Source organism: Odontesthes bonariensis, chromosome 9, assembly GCF_027942865.1.
Source record: "Odontesthes bonariensis isolate fOdoBon6 chromosome 9, fOdoBon6.hap1, whole genome shotgun sequence".
In the NCBI taxonomy this organism is placed as follows: Eukaryota; Metazoa; Chordata; class Actinopteri; order Atheriniformes; family Atherinopsidae; genus Odontesthes; species Odontesthes bonariensis.
The window spans coordinates 17,487,126-17,504,080 of record NC_134514.1 but is presented as its reverse complement, the minus strand read 5'-3'; the positions used below and the strand labels follow the sequence as shown (position 1 = coordinate 17,504,080).

At 40.1% G+C, this 16,955-nt stretch overlaps 1 protein-coding gene across 1 annotated transcript in view; it reads left to right on the top strand.

Moving 5' to 3' along the window:
- The first annotated feature begins 3,972 nt into the window (after window positions 1-3,972).
- Window positions 3,973-16,955, top strand: part of dock10 (dedicator of cytokinesis 10) — a 59,871-nt gene continuing 46,888 nt past the window's right edge. The window contains exon 1 of the mRNA XM_075473444.1: window positions 3,973-4,216. Within this exon, the coding sequence (XP_075329559.1) occupies window positions 4,109-4,216 (108 nt within the window). The 5' untranslated portion in view covers window positions 3,973-4,108. The remainder of the gene's footprint in view (window positions 4,217-16,955) is intronic.

Here is a 16,955-nt window from a genome sequence, read left to right as displayed (position 1 = left end):
ATCAATTTGTCATTTATGAGTAGACCAGCACTTATTTCTATACTACTTGTCTTCTTTATTTCTTTTACTTTATACAGCAGATCCCATCTTCATATTCAACCTCCACCATCTGGCTGACTCTGCTGTATCTGGAGTTCTGAGGTGAACCTGGATTGGTTTTGTCATTAGAAATTCTGCTGACACTTTATTTATTAGTTGAAAACACAGCACTGAACAGATTTGCCTTCCAAGCAACAGTGTTTGGTATGGTACTTAGGTAGTCAACAGATAATATCCGAAGTAGGAAAAACAAACAAACACATTAATTCACTTATTCTTCGTTAAACACATGAGCACAACAGCCTTTCAACAGCCAAAAATACCTCTAAGTACTAAAAGGGTTGCATCTAATCACTATTTTAATAATTCATCTGACAAGTTTCCCTTTCATTCATAGGTATCAACATAAAGAAACAGGAAAGGGTTCAACTCTAAAACAAAGCCAATGTGTTCCTCTTCTTGGACAGTGCTCTTTAAAATAAACTCAAGCCATACTTGTTGTTTTAGCTATTATTTGTTAACGTAAAGTCTAAGTACAAACAGGACCGTTTGAAATAATAATGATAAGTCATTAAAAAAAATGATCAATCGGGATGCAGCTAAGCACTGGGAATAAAAAAAGAAATGTAACTCGTGAGATGGCATACTTCACCAACTATTTCTCAAGACCCTTTGAAGAGAAATCAAGAATTCACTTTCTTAGTGCCTCTGACCAACAGCTTGACTCCAAAGACTCTGTTAAGTTATATTCCAGTGTTTCACTGACCTCATATCAGTTCATAAAATACAACTTTCTGCCATCTCCAACAGATTTCTTTTCATTTTGACAGACAAATGCAGACAGAAATATCCCCCATCAGTTTTCTCTGTATTCTTGAATAAACCAGTGATTTGAAGGCATGCAGCTTAAGTGTACATGACCCAGCTATATGGAAAACACAGTATTTCTGTTGATTACATTAGACCATACCACCCCATTTTCCATCATGATCACGACGGATATACATCTTCTTTTTAACCTCACGCTCAGGTAGGCAACAGGCTCTGTTTTTGGTGTAGTTGCATGTGTTTTAACGATCAACAAAATGCTAACCTTCTTTAGTCCCTACATTTTAATTTTTTAATCTTCAAATCCAAAAGTTCTGTATGGTCTTAGTTTGCAGTTGTGCCCCTCAAATCCTCCAACACATAGTTGTAGTTGCAAAGCAGCTATTACAAGCGCACCAACATGTAATTTATTGCAAGTCTATTCTCAGGAGGTATATTCTAATCCCGTATACGGCCCAGCATTGGCTGGCTCACTGCTGCAACCATAGGAGACTGCCAGAGCAGCGTTTTTAAGAGCATTAAAACATGTAAACCCACTCTAGTAGAGGCCCAAACGTAAATACTGAAATCAAAAATATCAGAAAAAAAACTCTATGTGACCAGGTGTGCCTCCTTTGTTGTTTATGCATAGATTATGCTGACGTTGCAGAGCTGACAGGCAGAGGTGAAGGCCACATTCTGTGCTCCTGTCTTGTACTTCATATACGTTTGAAATACTGACACATTTGAAAGATTATCTCCAACACTTAAGTCCTTACATTACTAATATGCATTTATGCAGGTGTGGAATCAGTGCAGTTGTCTATGAATATAGATCAACATGAGACTGTGCCCACTACAGAATAAAGAGAGTAATTATGTTCCTGGAGGTCTTGTGGTTATATGTGCAGCACTGAGTAGGTACACTGAGGCCATTAAGTAGCGGCACATACACCACTCACCCAGAACATTAAACCGGTGGTGGTGAACATTGATCTTTCTTTCTTCCTTGGGGTGGCCATTAATGTGGGAGTAACTTGAAGAAGCACCATCCACCTAAATACTGTTGCAAACAAAGCACACCTCCTAATGGCACTGCAGCAACACTCCTCACAGGCAGCGGCCACCCCCACCTGGCTAATGTGCATAACACAACACAAAAAATTCACAAAAGCAGCCGTGCACCGCGGTGACGTGTCATATGACTCACGTCAAGTGCCATACTAGTACCAATCTGACCACAAAGAATGAGGGCTTCGGTGAACTTCCCGATTGTTTTTAAATCGCGATGTTGACAAAGGAATGTTTTGATCAGTTATAACATGTTCTGAAAACAGCGAAACAACCTCCATAGTCAGTAGACTACAATGTATTTTTCCTTTCTGACTACATGTGGCCTAAACTTCCTCTAATATGTCTCCCTTTTTACTTTACTAATAAAGGGACAATCAGGCTGTTGTTGCTGATTGGCATTAACATAGCACTTGCTTTGGAAAGAGGGTATCCTGTTGTTAAGCTAGTTTCTTAAGGTCTTGATTATACAGTAGTATGCAAGTGACAGTAAACTTTTTAAAGTCAAATGAGTTGGGACCATAAAAATACCAGCCAGGAATATTGGTATCATGACACCCTCTCATTTACCATTTCACTTCACTAAGATCAAAATTCATTCCTCAAAAGAGCCTTGAACCAAATGCTTTTTTACTCTTGTAATACTTTTCTAAGCACTTGTAGTTTAAGTATACATCACCATTCATTTAAATAACCTTTAGACTTTTTGTTTGTCGACTCTGAAAAAAAGAACATATTTAATCTATTTCAGGTAGATGAGCTGATCCTAAAGCGAGACCATTACATGTTACTAAGTATGTCACAGTGAACTCATGTGGAGAGTTAAAAGCAAAATATCTAAAATATCCTATGTCATAGGGCAATATTTCAACATGTGTTTAAATTGTTGATTGAAAGTTTGCTCTGCTCAGGTGGGCAAGTTTATCGAGCTTAATTTGTGATGTAATACTGCCACCTAGAGATCAAAGTTGGTACACCAAAATAATATTCCCAGTGACTTTGACTCACATTCAAGCCACGAAATACACTAAAATACACCCACCGTCGTTATACATGTTCTGAATTCAATAAACTATTTGATTTGGTTATTTGAGTAGTATTATTTATTTGATACAAATGTCTTGAGTTAAAGTCTCTTTCCCCTTAGTGTAAGGTTTTGGGGTCAGACACAGCCAGAGAGATTGATTTGGATTATTGCTCAAGTTGGGTTAACATCTTAAAAGCACAAGAATTGTGTAATGTACTGAATCTGAAACTGGACTGCAAACCAGATATCAAGTTTCAAATTTACACAAATATGCTTCTCATCCTATTATGACCTGATGCAGTGTGGGAGTACTTTTACATTTGAAGCAACGTACACAAATATATATATATGAATACATGTATGTGTATATAAATATCTATGTATATATATATTAAAGGACTTTTAAAAAAGAAGCATTGGATCACAATGAGCTAATACTTGTAGGGTAAATAGGTGGTCAAAGAGTTTGCAGTTTAGTTTATAGTTAATTTTGGAATTTCCTCGGATCTGCCGCCAGATGTCGCTGTTGTCATATGATTTTCCATATCTCGTAACCACAACTGGAAATGCTGCTCCATCCTTCCTTGATCGTGATGAGACTGCAGATGAATGGAAGAAATTCCAAAGCCACTCGTCAGAAGTGTGTAAACAGTATTGACTGGTTTATTAAATCATGTTTAATAGAAAGCTCCAACTGATACGAAATGTGAAATGAATGTAGAGCTTTCATACACTAATTCCGTTTCAACAGTGTTAAAATACAAAAAGAAGCCTATGTTGAATACGTCTTAGAACTGAGGTCATCTGCAACACTATGAAAATTACGTGCTTCCTGTACAACATCAGGCTGAAGGAAGACATGCGCTGGAATTTGTGTTTCCCTTCAAAATTAAAGCACCTCTCATACTGAACGAGCTATTCAATGCTGGCTCGTAGATATGATTTTAATTTGAAAGTCACAGCCATACGTAACATCTTAGATCCAAACTAACTTGACGTCATCAGTATACTCTGCTCGCTTTGCGTGTGTGAGCCTCCGTGTGCGCGAGGCGTGTGTGTGTGTAAACAGAGCACGGTAGGCTCATGTTAGGAGCGAGGGCCAGGGACTGACTGTTGCAGAGATAACTTGGCTGAATTGCGCGCAGGGACCGCTCAGATGAGGAGATGGCAGCCGAATCGACCCGGAGATTCACCAAGAACCTGCTGAAACCGGGGAGCGCGGCGGAGATACGGCAGACGGCGTGCAACGCAGTCAGACACTCCGCAGTGACGGTGAGTGGACCTGTGTGGACTGGGGAAAAAAAAAAAGCATATGTCTGTTGGCAGTGAAAAAAAAAACGCATCACCACCTGTCGGCTGAAGCTTCAAAAACGCTCTTATTTTAAGACCTCGAGACGTCCAGCCCATAGAAGTCAAATCTAAGTGCGTTTGATTCGGAATGATCTGCAGCAGCCGCACCACTGCATCGTAAGCTGGAGCAAACCCGGCATTGACATTCATGTTGCATCTTTCCGTGCAGTGGTGCAGCAGTGCTGTTCGGCTCTATTGATCCTGCAGTGGGAACAATTCAAGGGGCTACAACTGAAATTGATCGTTTTACAGCACGAGCAGGAATCAACGCATTTAATTCCACCACATGATAAACCGCGGATATTGGCTGGAGATGTGACTGTAAAGTCGTAGAGCCTGTAACATCATACTGTGGGTTGGAGTTCATTTCACGATATCTTGGGGGGGAAAAATGAATTAAATGCAGCAAATCAGCGGCTTGGTTGTAGGTCAGTATGATGCGGCTTGACATGCAGCGGTTTACATCTGCCCAGTGGTGTAAAAAAAACAAGTCGGGAAAGACTAGGGGGGTTGACTGGGAGGGGGCTCGACCACTGGCTTCATTTTCGACGAATTATATTGTCAGGCTGTTCTGTTATTGTGGAATGTGAAATATATGCCTCAGTGGGTGTGTCACGCTTTATACTGAGAGGCTCTGATTGACAGATAACATTGTGGAAGGAGAAGGGATAATCCAGGGGAGGAAAAAAGATTGTGGGACACAAGGACACGTACAGAAAGGAGAAAGGAGAAGGATTTGTGTTGTGATGATGTTTTTTTTTTATTCAACTGGCAGACGACAGATATTCTACCTTTTTGCGGGCGCGCGTATGTACGTGCGTGTCAGCTCTATGGAGAGTAGCACAGAGAAAGGTCACTCCTCTTCTTTTTGGTTCTACTCCACATCCTCTTCACTTCGCTGTTAGTGTGTCAGTGGGACAGACGTATTACAGCGTGCGTAGTGAGAATTGGTTGTACTGAAGAGGGATAATCTAATATTGCATGGCAGAGGACAGGATTTGAATAATTGTGCTACTCACAATGAATGAAAGGCTTTTTCAGTGTCTACAGCTTCTCCTTGAAAAATAAACATTTTCCCTGAGCAGCTAGATATTTGGTCTCCTAAAAAAAAGGAGATTTTTACTGACTGAACACGTCTGTCTGCCTGAAACACCAGGCACCTGAAAAACTCATCATTTAGGGCATCAAACATGAACATTATCTGTTAGGTTGAAAAAAGTCTGGCACGATACTGACATTTTCTGGCAAGCTTGCATCTGTTTGTGGTGTGCAGCAGTGGTTCTGCCCATCGGTACCTTATGAATTAAATTGTCACATTAGTACATATTGATATGAAGAAATGCGGGAGTTATGGTACAGTGTGAACCATAAACATAAATGCAATGGAAATTAGTTTGAACGCACCAAACACAAAGGTCATTGAGTGCATTGATGACATCTCTAAAATATAATCAGAGGACAACATTTTTATTGAATGGTTGGTTTACAAAGACAACTCTGTGTTCAGAAAATCTATTCTGTCTTTTTTCAGGCTATTGTCAATCCCGTGTATCAGGATTTGATGTTTTGGATGCTATTCAGGTTTAGCTTTGTTTTACTGCTTATTTTACTTTAGCGCCTACATGCTATTCGTTTGCAGAAAACCCAGATTTTTAAGCAACAGAAAAAAACCAAGAGATTCATTCATATTACATTATTTCATACGAGACAGACGTCTGAGGTCAATGCTGTCTGAGTTTGCTTTGTAACAAGCAGCAGAGATGTTGTAGCCATGAAGCTGTGAGGACATGTTGGTGATGATTTGCTTTACTTGACATCTCATGTCTTGTGATATGACTATTACAATGTCAGTGCTGATTCTACACATTGTTCTACATGTAATGGGAGTCTACACCATCTGAGGTGATCTTCATTTTGGCTCGGTTAAACAGAAAGGAGACAGTGACGATAATACTGATAACATCTGTGCTTTGCCTTCTTTGAAGTATTGAATCTATCTGTTTGAAAAATCCTGGTTTGCTCTTGAATATGTTTATGTTCAGATTCATATTTTGGTTCAAATGTTCTTTAGTAGATATAGTTTTCCCACTTGCTTTGCACGAGGCATTTTTTTTTAATTTAAGATGACCTGATTACAAAAAAAACAAACAAAAAAGCTTAAGCAAAAAGCTTAAGCCTTACAGTGAGCGGGTCCAGTGAAATTTCTGTGTAGCGGGTGGCATTTTGCTCTTATAGTTTGGGCTGACTTTAGAGGGAAAGGTATTTGCCAATCCTTACTAAATTGTTCTGAGTGATCCTTTTCCTCTGAATTGTCAGCAATGGGAGTAGACTCCTCCAGGTTAGTGACAATGCCCCCATCCCATGTGATTGGCAAGGCATAACTGAATAGTTTGTTGAATAAGAAGATGATCTGAGTCATTAGTTGTGAGTACTGCAGTCACTATATGTCCAACCAATAGAACATCAAAGGAGATGTTGTATGATCTTCTTGTCAACCCCCCCCCCACCCCAATGTTCTGGCTACACTTAAAAAGGATACTTCATGTTGCTCGTTTTTTCCTTTGATTTGTCGCCAGTATACACATTTTCTAGAGAATCAGATGAATAATATGTAATTGATTAGATAACCAAGTGGAAACCTTTTCCTGCAAATTTTGGCACACTATGACCCATAATCAGAATGAATATCACAGTGCAAACTGTAAGTTGTTGTGCAGAATTCACCAGAATAGGCAACAATTTGTGACAAGTGATTCTGTTGACTAGAATAGAGAACTGAAATGGAAACCATGACTAATATTGTCAGCAACACCAGTGTGCTCAAAAACACCTGCTTTTTTTTCTTTGTCACCCTCCAGTTGTGACTTGCTTTTTTAGTTGGTGTAAAACCTTTTACTTTATGCTTAAATGTGAATATGCACAGGCGGAGGGTGCATAGATGTGGAGACAAAACTGCACAGCAGCATGTGTGTGGATATGCATGTAACGCTCTTGGGAACAGGCTTTGGTTAAGTTGGTGTGTAAGTCTCCACATACACGTGTGTGGACGTTTTTTTGTGAGTGTGTTAATGCTCAGCTTTTGTTGGTTGAAAGAAAGCAGGTCAGCAGAAACAGGCCCTATGGCATAACATTCACTGAAGCGTTAAGACTCTCACTCTATGACCCCGTCTCTTTTCATAGTCACCAGTTTTATTCATTCACTTAATGTCACCCCCTTCTGTCTGACTTTGCTCCCCTTCTCTCCATGCCTGACTGTTTTCTTTACATTTAAGTTGAATGCAAGACCCTTTTTTGCCTGTGGTGCTTGCTGTCCCACTGCTCTGTTAGGGTCCCCGCTGAGGTTAGATCAGTTACTTGGGTACATGTGTAAAAGTATCTGTGCTTGTGTGTGTGCACAGCTTACATGATTACCTGGTTAATCCCCCTGGTGCGTGGCTGCATTTTTCCTCTGATGAGCAGCTCTGTGAAAGCAATCACTGCTCTGGGAGTGTTTCTCAGAGTGGTTGGCCCACCCATCCTCAAATATGCAGGGAGCTTGGAGGAGCAGATCCATGAAAGGAGACGTAAAAACGAGTAAATGCCGGCAAAAAAGAAAACATTTTTTGCTTCAGTGACCACTGGATCTTCCATTACATTGTGTTTTAGAGTCTGGCTGACACTGAGCTTCTTTACGCTATATAATAACGATATTAAATCCAAAAACAGACTGACAGTCGCGTAATATGTTCTTTGTAGAAGATACAAGGCTGACACGATATTAAACATTGCTAAAATGCATTATTTAAAACATCTCAACAACAATGTCCTCTGTGTTTTGGGCCATTGGGAGCATTGATCATGGCTCTCAGTAGAAGTGAGCAGCAGAGCAGTGTAGACACTAGTGTCATTCTTGTTGTGAGTCCGGCTGCCTGCTGGGATGCGCCACATGTCGTACCATGCCTCCAAGATGCCAGCCACACCAACCACACAGCGAGAGACTGTGGCCAGCAAGCCCACCCTGGCATCACTGCAGCTCAGTTTGTTTCCCCAGTAGGACAAGGTCGCCTGTATGCACTCACCCTCACTCTTTAGGCCATATGTCTGCTCATGCCTGTTAACACGGTGTCCAGTTTTTGGTGTTACATCATTATGGTCCTGTGTTCCCATTGGCAGATAATGCCACTTTTTGCTCTTGGCATTCTTGGTGTCCTTATGGCACCACTAGCTTTAGGCCTGGTCACATATTGACCATTAGTGGTGCCCAGTTCCAGTCTTTGGGCATTTTGTTACAAACAAGTGTCTGATGTCCAATCCTAGAAATGACCCTGTCATACAGTTGTGAGGGTCGTAAGATGTACATCCATTATTTGGGTGGTTTTTTCCCTTATAGCTTTTTGACTACAAATCATTGGATAGAGATATGTTGTTGCTGTTCATGATGAACACTTTCCACAGACGTCTCAACGCTTTGCCTTTAATGATGTATTTTAGTCTGATTACAACTGTCAGTTTAATTTAAGCTGTTTCATTTTGAAAACGTCTTAGTGACATCCAAAAGGAATCTGCCACCATGGTCTGTCTTTTAACTGCCAGAATAACTTCTTATATGGTACTCATCTGTCTTTAAACCTGTGGACTGTATTGGTGATAAGCTGAAAGTACTGTGTAAGGGTCTCATAGTTTATAAGCTGAAAAATGTGAAGCCCTCGTGTTAATGTGGTCGTCCACCAATGCAATTCACATCCACGCTCATGTTTGTTTTCTTTTCCTCTTAAAACTAATCACCAGATCAGTTTGACAAATTGCTTAAAAGTGATAACACATCCTCGTGCTGTGGCAGAAAGAAGGCCACAGTTTGGTTCAGCCTCAAGTGCTTCCACTTCCTGTAGATTTACTTTATTTGTGCAACTCAGAGCGTTTGGTAGAAGTTCTGAAATCGTGAAATAGTTCTTATTATAGTTCACTGACTTCCCTTCAGCTTGTAATTTTTACATTTTTTCTGCTTTATCTTAATTGTATGTACATCAGCCTTTTTTTTACTTTATATCATTTATTTTTTGGCTTCTATATCGGTCATGCTCTGTACTGTGTCTCTGCCTCTATTTCAATACCCTAACGAGGCATATATGTTTGTCTGATTTTAAAATGTATGTTAACCAGTGTGAGGCACACATTTGTTGGTCGGGGGCACTCTTGGTAGACATGAAGCACTGCGTCGACTGCCCGGGGTGCGTTGTGAGCGACTGTTGACCTGCCTATTTATCCAGCATACATGGCTCTATGTGTGTGTGCGTGTCTTTGCGTGTGATTGTATCTGTGTTGTGCTTGGGGGTGTTCTGAACAACCAACCAACCATTAAGCTATGGTAAAAATCTAGCATATGGTTTTTTTTTTTCACCATTTTTGGTCAATCTGTCTGAGCCTGTCAAGAGTATGTTGATTGACCGCAAACAGCATGCAGCACCAGCTAATACGCCTGACTGATGTCTGTTAGTCCAACTGAAAATCCCAAAAAAATCAATTGTCTCATTGGATAGAAACTGGTTAAATGACCAGTTATTACTCTCCAGCTGCCATTCTTTTGTTACCACAGCAACAATGATTGGTCAATTAAGGTGGAATTCTAACAGAAAGTGCTCCTGTCATTCCTCACATGCATATCTTATCTTTTTCCTTCCTAGTTTATAACAGTATCTCTCTTTCAACACTCCTCTGCTCCCATGCCTAGTCCTCCGTATGTCACATTTATTCATTGGTGTGGCGGTTCTTGAATGAGACTCATTCTTTTAGTTGCACCTGTAATTCACAGCCCACAAAAGCTTGCTGATCTTCAACTACATCTTTTATCGTATTTAGTGCTTTCTTCCACTGTCTTTCTTATTCATTCTAAAATTACTGCTCAGATTATAACCTTTCTCAATTGGCAGACATTTATTATTTGCAGATCCTGGCATTTCTGCCACCCACCACTTATTACTTTCGGGCAGGGGAAGGTAAAACAGAATCAGAAATAAGTTATTATTGGGCCAGACATCACCTATCTTAATCATTTCAGATAGCTAGACCATAAAGAGGGGAAATCCAGTGAGAAAATTATGGGAAAAGGGGTGAGAAGAGGAAGAGAAAGATTCTATATCTTTGTCATCTGTCCCAGAAGACTTTTTACTGAACCTCTACTACAGATAACTCGCTGTCCTATAAACACGCCATCCTAAGTTTGTTCTTTATCTGTAATTGTAATTAGTATTTTTTTCACAAAATGTTTTCACATGCCTTGGTGTCTTACATTTGTTTATCTGCTGTTTCTACAAGAATGAATGCTACCAACTTCTCCAGCCCCTGTGGACATTGATGTAAGTGGTCCAGTTGTTCAGGAAAGTTGATTTCACAGCACTGCAGCAACTATGCTGTTGGCCTTTTCCCCATAGAGTCTGACATAAGGCTACCCCACAAATCAGCAGAGACAACACTTCCTTGCCTGAATGCCAATAAGGTTTTTTTCGTACATAAGTTTGGGTTTTGGAAATCATAATTCAGCTGTATCATGGAACCGTATAAATAAGTGTGAGAAAAAAAGACACTCTTCCAGCAAGAACAATCCTGAGAGGAGCTTTTGGACTTTGCCTGAACGGATCATAAAAGTTGGAAATGAAAGAATAGTTATCAGGAGTTTTGGCTTCAGTGGTCCGCCACCATTCATGGATTAGAACAATAATTCTCTTGGGGTGCGGTGTAGCTCAACTGGTTCAGTAGGTGCCCCATGTACAGAAGCTAAAGCTCCACAACACAGCCACCCCGGGGTTTGAGTCCCGGTTAGGGTCCCTTTGCCGCATGTCATCCCCTCCTCTCTCTGCCCTCATTTCCTGTCAAGCAACTTTCCAAAAAAGGGCCACTAGCGCTGAATTCTCCAGGAAAATATTTGAGATCATAGTCAGTCATGCAGTAAAAATGTTTTTGGAACACTATAGTTCACAAAACAAATGTCTTGCGGTATTTAATGAGGGTTGCTAATGTAGAGTACAAGATCGTCCTGTTGAGAAACTGACAAGAAAACAAGATGCCTCTGGGTTGATGGCTGCCACTGTCGGACAGTTTCATGAAGTACACCCTGATAAGACTGATTAACAAAGATAGAACCCAGCCTAAAACATGAGTCATGCCCCGAAGGACCCAGTGAAACAAGAAAAATAGATACTCTTGTCCACATTTTCAAAAGTTTGTAGTGTGACAGTCTTATTATAAACTTTAGAAACTGTTCTAAACTTTTAGATGGCAGCATATTCCAAAAGTCATTGTTTTTTGATGGGCAACGTTATCAACCCTCAATAATAAAATGTGTAAGCTTAACTAAGTATATTTGTCTAACTCTAAACATGGAGTTTTTAGCACCTAAACCTAACTGATGTTAATTCTAACCCTAATCATGTATTTTTTTTAACAGTTGACCCCTAGCTATCTACACTTGAGAGCAAAGTAGAAAAGTAAGGAACTATGTTGTGTGGAATGGTCGTAAGCTGTATGTCTGCAGGGAGCAGAGTAAGAAAAATGGTCCAATTTTTAACCCTTTTTGGTAGAAATGGTACTATTTTGTACTTTGGACCAATTTAGCTGTTAAATGTTCTGTCATGATTCTCAAAAGACACATATTAAGAGCTAAATCAGAAGTAATGACAATGAAAGTTCATTTGAAGACACCTAGAATAAAACTGGCTACAAGAAAAAAGTTCTAATAATTTGATAGTATGCTGATATGACTTTTCCATAATGAGTAGTTTAGTTACAATTTAAAATCTGCACCTCCTCCCTGACAAAAAAATAAAAAGACTATGAGTATACAAGTTTGCCAAATATACATGATGCAGCTGCAGGACATGGCTGTAACTGGGATTAAAGGTGAGCACAGAACATTCCGGATGCTTATCCAGATGTGTATGTTTGTCTGTCTATCACTTCTTATGCTCAGTGTTTCATTACCTACAGCACATCAACAAATGCAAAGGATGAGTCAAAGTGGCACCTCACTTTGTATGCACCTCTCCACTTCAGTTTGCGTGCATGAAAAATCGAGCTCCATATAGTGTGTCAAACCAGATTCTCAGTGTGTAACCTCATAGATTTTATTTGTGCATGCTCTGATAATGTGAAACAGGATGTTATGCTCGTCCTGTCCCTGACACATTTCTGATCTTTGAACAACTCAGCACAGCACAGCATTGCTGAGTTGTGTAGGTTTTTCTGGCACCTCTTGTCATGCTTGTTCATATCATTTTAGATGTTTTATCAGCAGGGTGACATGTATTTATTCTCTTCTTCCTGTTAAAACTCACACATTTCCCCATCTTCTTCCGACTCTGTTTCAACCTTCATGTTGCTGTTTGCTTCTCTATTTGCTACCATATGGTACATGCATATGTGTGTATATATATCTATCTATATATATATATCTATCTATATATATATATATATATATATATATATATAGATAGATCTCTCTCTCTCTGTCTCTCTTTCTTATGCGCATGTATATACATGTGTATATGTATGAGCACAATGCACTGGGAAAAATGAGTAGGTCTTTGACATTTGTTAAGAATGAGCTTCGCACAAATTAGCCATGCTTGCCCAAAAGTAGAGGGGGCTTGCACTGCCAGGCCTTGGTGCGTGGTGGACCTGATATTCTCAATGACTCATTCAGAAAGCACAGACAAATAAAAGCAAAGAGAAAGTAGAAAAAAAAAAATCTTAGCCTCTCACTGTCACTATTGAAACTGCTGAATTCCCCCACTGTTTGAGCCCCGCTTGATGTACTGCACAGTGATGTCAGTAGTTTGTGTGCTGGGTGTCAGCACAGGAAATTACCTTTTTTTTTTTTCCCCCATTCTTTTAGCTATTGCTTTGTAGTGTCAAATTCCCATTTGTTGAATTGTATTAAAAGGAGGTGAAAAATTTGTTATGTCCACGTGGGATATCTGAGTAGAAAGAAAGTGTGTGCCTGTGTGTATGGTGGCGTTTGTGAGAGGTCACATGAGAGGAGGAGTGACACAGAGTGAGAGAGGTCCCAGGGGCTCCATGCATTGTGCTAATGTACGTTCACAATAGGCTCTTTGGATGAGGCTTCAGAGCCAGTGAACTGCTCCATTTAGACTTAGCTGACTAGGCTTTGCATCACTGAAGCTGAACTTTTATTCACTTTCTCTTTCTCTAAAGCTCCTCATCCAGCCTCACCGCCCTGCCTTCATAGAACTCACCGTCCACTTGTCCATCCAGACTCTTTTCACAGTTCTGTCGGAGGGGGTGATGCAGCGGTTGTGGGGGTCCACTTCACATACTGGACTAAGAATAGCTCAGTGACTCTGCGAGTGAATTGCAGTCTTGTCTCTCTCCCTCATACTACATTCCAGAGTAGGAGGCCTGAATATGCTGCTGCCATCGCTGTCCGACCCCCATGCTCTGCTACCCTCGCACAAGATCTCATGCTAATACGCACTTCTTGGCTGTGATACGAGACGTGGACTTTCCCTCATTAACTGTATTCAGCAGCTGGACTGGATGAGACAGAGCACAGGAGCAACCTAACTGTACAGGATGTAAATAAAATGTCAGATGCCAAAGTCAATAAATTATAAATCAAAGAGAAGTTTTTATTGAATCTAATCTGCTGGGAGCTTTTTATCCCTATTTAATCTGTTTTCTACCTTTTCCTTGTTGGCTTTGATCAACGCCGCTAGACCATTGATAATCCCTTTTCACCATTTAATTCCTCCTGGTTATTGTGTCAGGAAGAGCCAAGTTTAGCCAGCTTTAATAAACTGTGGAAGCAGTGGATCTGTTAATCCGACAGCATATCTTTGCTGAAAGTTTGTAAAACTACCAGGTGAGATATGCTCCTGGTTATCCTTAGATATCTATCATTATGGCACTTTACAAAATCAGTCCAGTGAGTGTCCACTGATCATCATTGCGCCTCTAATATCTGTTCTCTTGGTGGGTACGTGGCTCTCTTATCTCTGCCGATGTGGTGTTGACTCTTCACAGAATCAATCCACAGTCTGCTATTCCAACACAGTGTGTGTTATCCCAGTAAGGATGCGCAGATAGATTGATCTAACATTGGTATCAGCTCGTATATATCGTCATTCCCCTCATACACAGCATGTTGGCTGCACTCAGCCTATTAGCAAACAGGGGAACGCAAAGCACTAAAAAAGTTGGTAATGGTAACAGGTTGAAGTCTTTTGAAACAGTTATTTTCATTTATTTATTTATTTTTACTTTAAGGTCATTTTTATATGAGAGTTGCTTTTACAAGTTTGACGACACATTTGTGTGCATAGATTTGAGAGAAAGTATAATGAAAGATTAAAAACTACTGTTCAGTTATTTTCATGAAGCATGTTTACCTTTCCCCTGGCATTATAGGATGGTAAAACATTAGGTATCAGCTGTTGATCACCAGCCAGATTATTCTTTTTAACTTTGGTATTATCTCAGAATTTCACAATCAGTGAATCCCTGGTAATTACATGCACATACAGATCATAACTGCCTCGGTATGGAATTGTTAACTTGGCCCTCCAATCCAACAAGCATAAATCTGATCCTCTGAGCTGGTGTTAGGACCCCCCCTGAATGTGCTTTACTTGGACCTCAAGTAAAACAATCATATTGCTTCAGAATACATCCAACTCTGTGTTCATTAAAAAAAAAAAAAAAAAAAAAAGTATATACATTATATATTATTATTATCAATAAACAGACATGTTCAGCATTTTGTTATGTGGACTAAGACTATGTTTTTGAGTGTATGCATAGAAACACAATCCTGAAGATTAGTACAGAGGGTCTCTGCTGTAAAAACAGCCTTAATGCAAGCAGAATCCTAACTATATGGCATATAGGGGGATAAAAAACTGAAAAAAAAAAACCTATCAAAATTACAAACTAAAATCAACATGGCATGACATCAACCTCACACTTAATACTCAATAGAAGTTGGCTCATCATTATAATAGGGAGGGATTAAACCATACAGTGCTCTTGTTTGTTAGATCTGTAACATTCTTCACATTACTCATAGCCGCCATCTTTCTCAGCTCAGCTGTCAGTTTCAACTGTAGAGATTAACCTCTGCTGGCACAAGTTTAAGAGCTCATCTCAGTTTTTTTGTTTGGTAAAGACAACCCTGCCATTGTGATTTCTAAATACCCTTATGCAATGTAATGCTTTATTCCACCCAAGAGTGCCAGTGGTAGCTAGTGTCCTCAGTAGTAAACAGATAAAACTTCACAGTGGTTCAACCTCAGATTAAGTCTTTATAGTTATTATGACTCTTAAGGCTGCAATGGTCAGTGTGGTCCTCCATTTATCGTATATATGCGACAGCCAGCGGATGTTTAGCCATTTAACAGATTTAGAGATCAATTAGTGTCAAAATCCCATTGTTATTCCTATTGACTAACACAAAGAGGTGTCACTATGACACATGTCTTCCAGCATAGCCCAGAGCCAAAATGCTCAAAAACTGAAGGTAGTAAAAGGTGAGGAAACCGTATAGTGATTATGTCAGAGGGCAGGAATCTGTAAGAATGTTCTCCTATCCTTGATTTACAGGTTTGCTCTATGTTTGCATTGTCTCAGTATTTTATGTCTTGCCCTTTATCTTTTTGTGTGCGTGCTGTACCTCAATTTTAGGGTGCCTTAAATGTCACATGGAGCCGATAGGGGATCTGCTAAAGAAATAGGAAGAAAGCATGAAGGGGAGGCAGTGGGAGGGTGGAGGAGAGATTTTGAGTCTGTATGATAGCAGATGGGGGGTTGGAGGAGGAGGGAAAAGGTAAAGGAGGATGATACATATAATGAGCATGAGGAAAAGTCTTTGGGGCAGCTGCGTCCTCAGTCTAAACTGGGACCTCAGGGAGAAGGAGCAGTGCTGAGTGGGCGTCTGGTAGATTGTTAGCGCTGATGTGGAGGTTACACAGAGGTTACATGTAGGCTTTGTGTAGGTGTCATATGTAGGTGTCATGACTGAATGATTTATTGCAAAGTAAGCGTTTAAGCAAGGCTTTTCTTTTATTACAGTGACTATGTAGATGGAAAAAACGCTGTCCAGAATCAAGCTGAGATTATTGCTCTTAATGCTCATAACTGTAGCAGTTTATTACTACAGTATCCATTGTACTGGTGTGTACTACTGGCATGACTGCATAAAAGTAAATATTGGCTTGGGCCTGGTTTAGGATGAATATGCCAAGTTCAGGTTAAGGACACATTTTTCAAGCTAGCAGAGTTACAGGAAACAGAAATCATTTGGGATAATTGTTTGAGGAGCAGTTAGGGTTTCCTAGTGTCAGTGGTCCAGGAATGCAGTGATTCATTCAAAAAACATAAGCCTCTGTTGTCCAGATGGAAAAAAGGTGTATATGTGTGTATTTGCAACTTCACAGAAGATGGATACTTTTGCAAATGTTTACTGTAGAGTACATTTGAAGCCGGTGACTTCCGCCATCTGCATTGAGTCCTGAGACAGGACAAAAGTGGGGAGGTTAGGGGGGAGAGAACAACGGGGAGATGTGGAGAGATGCCACGTCGGAGACTGAATTAATGAGGCACCAGTACTGTGATATTGTTTGTGTTACTGCTGCTCTCTATGTGCCTGCTTTTCATTTCTCAGAGGTTGGATTTC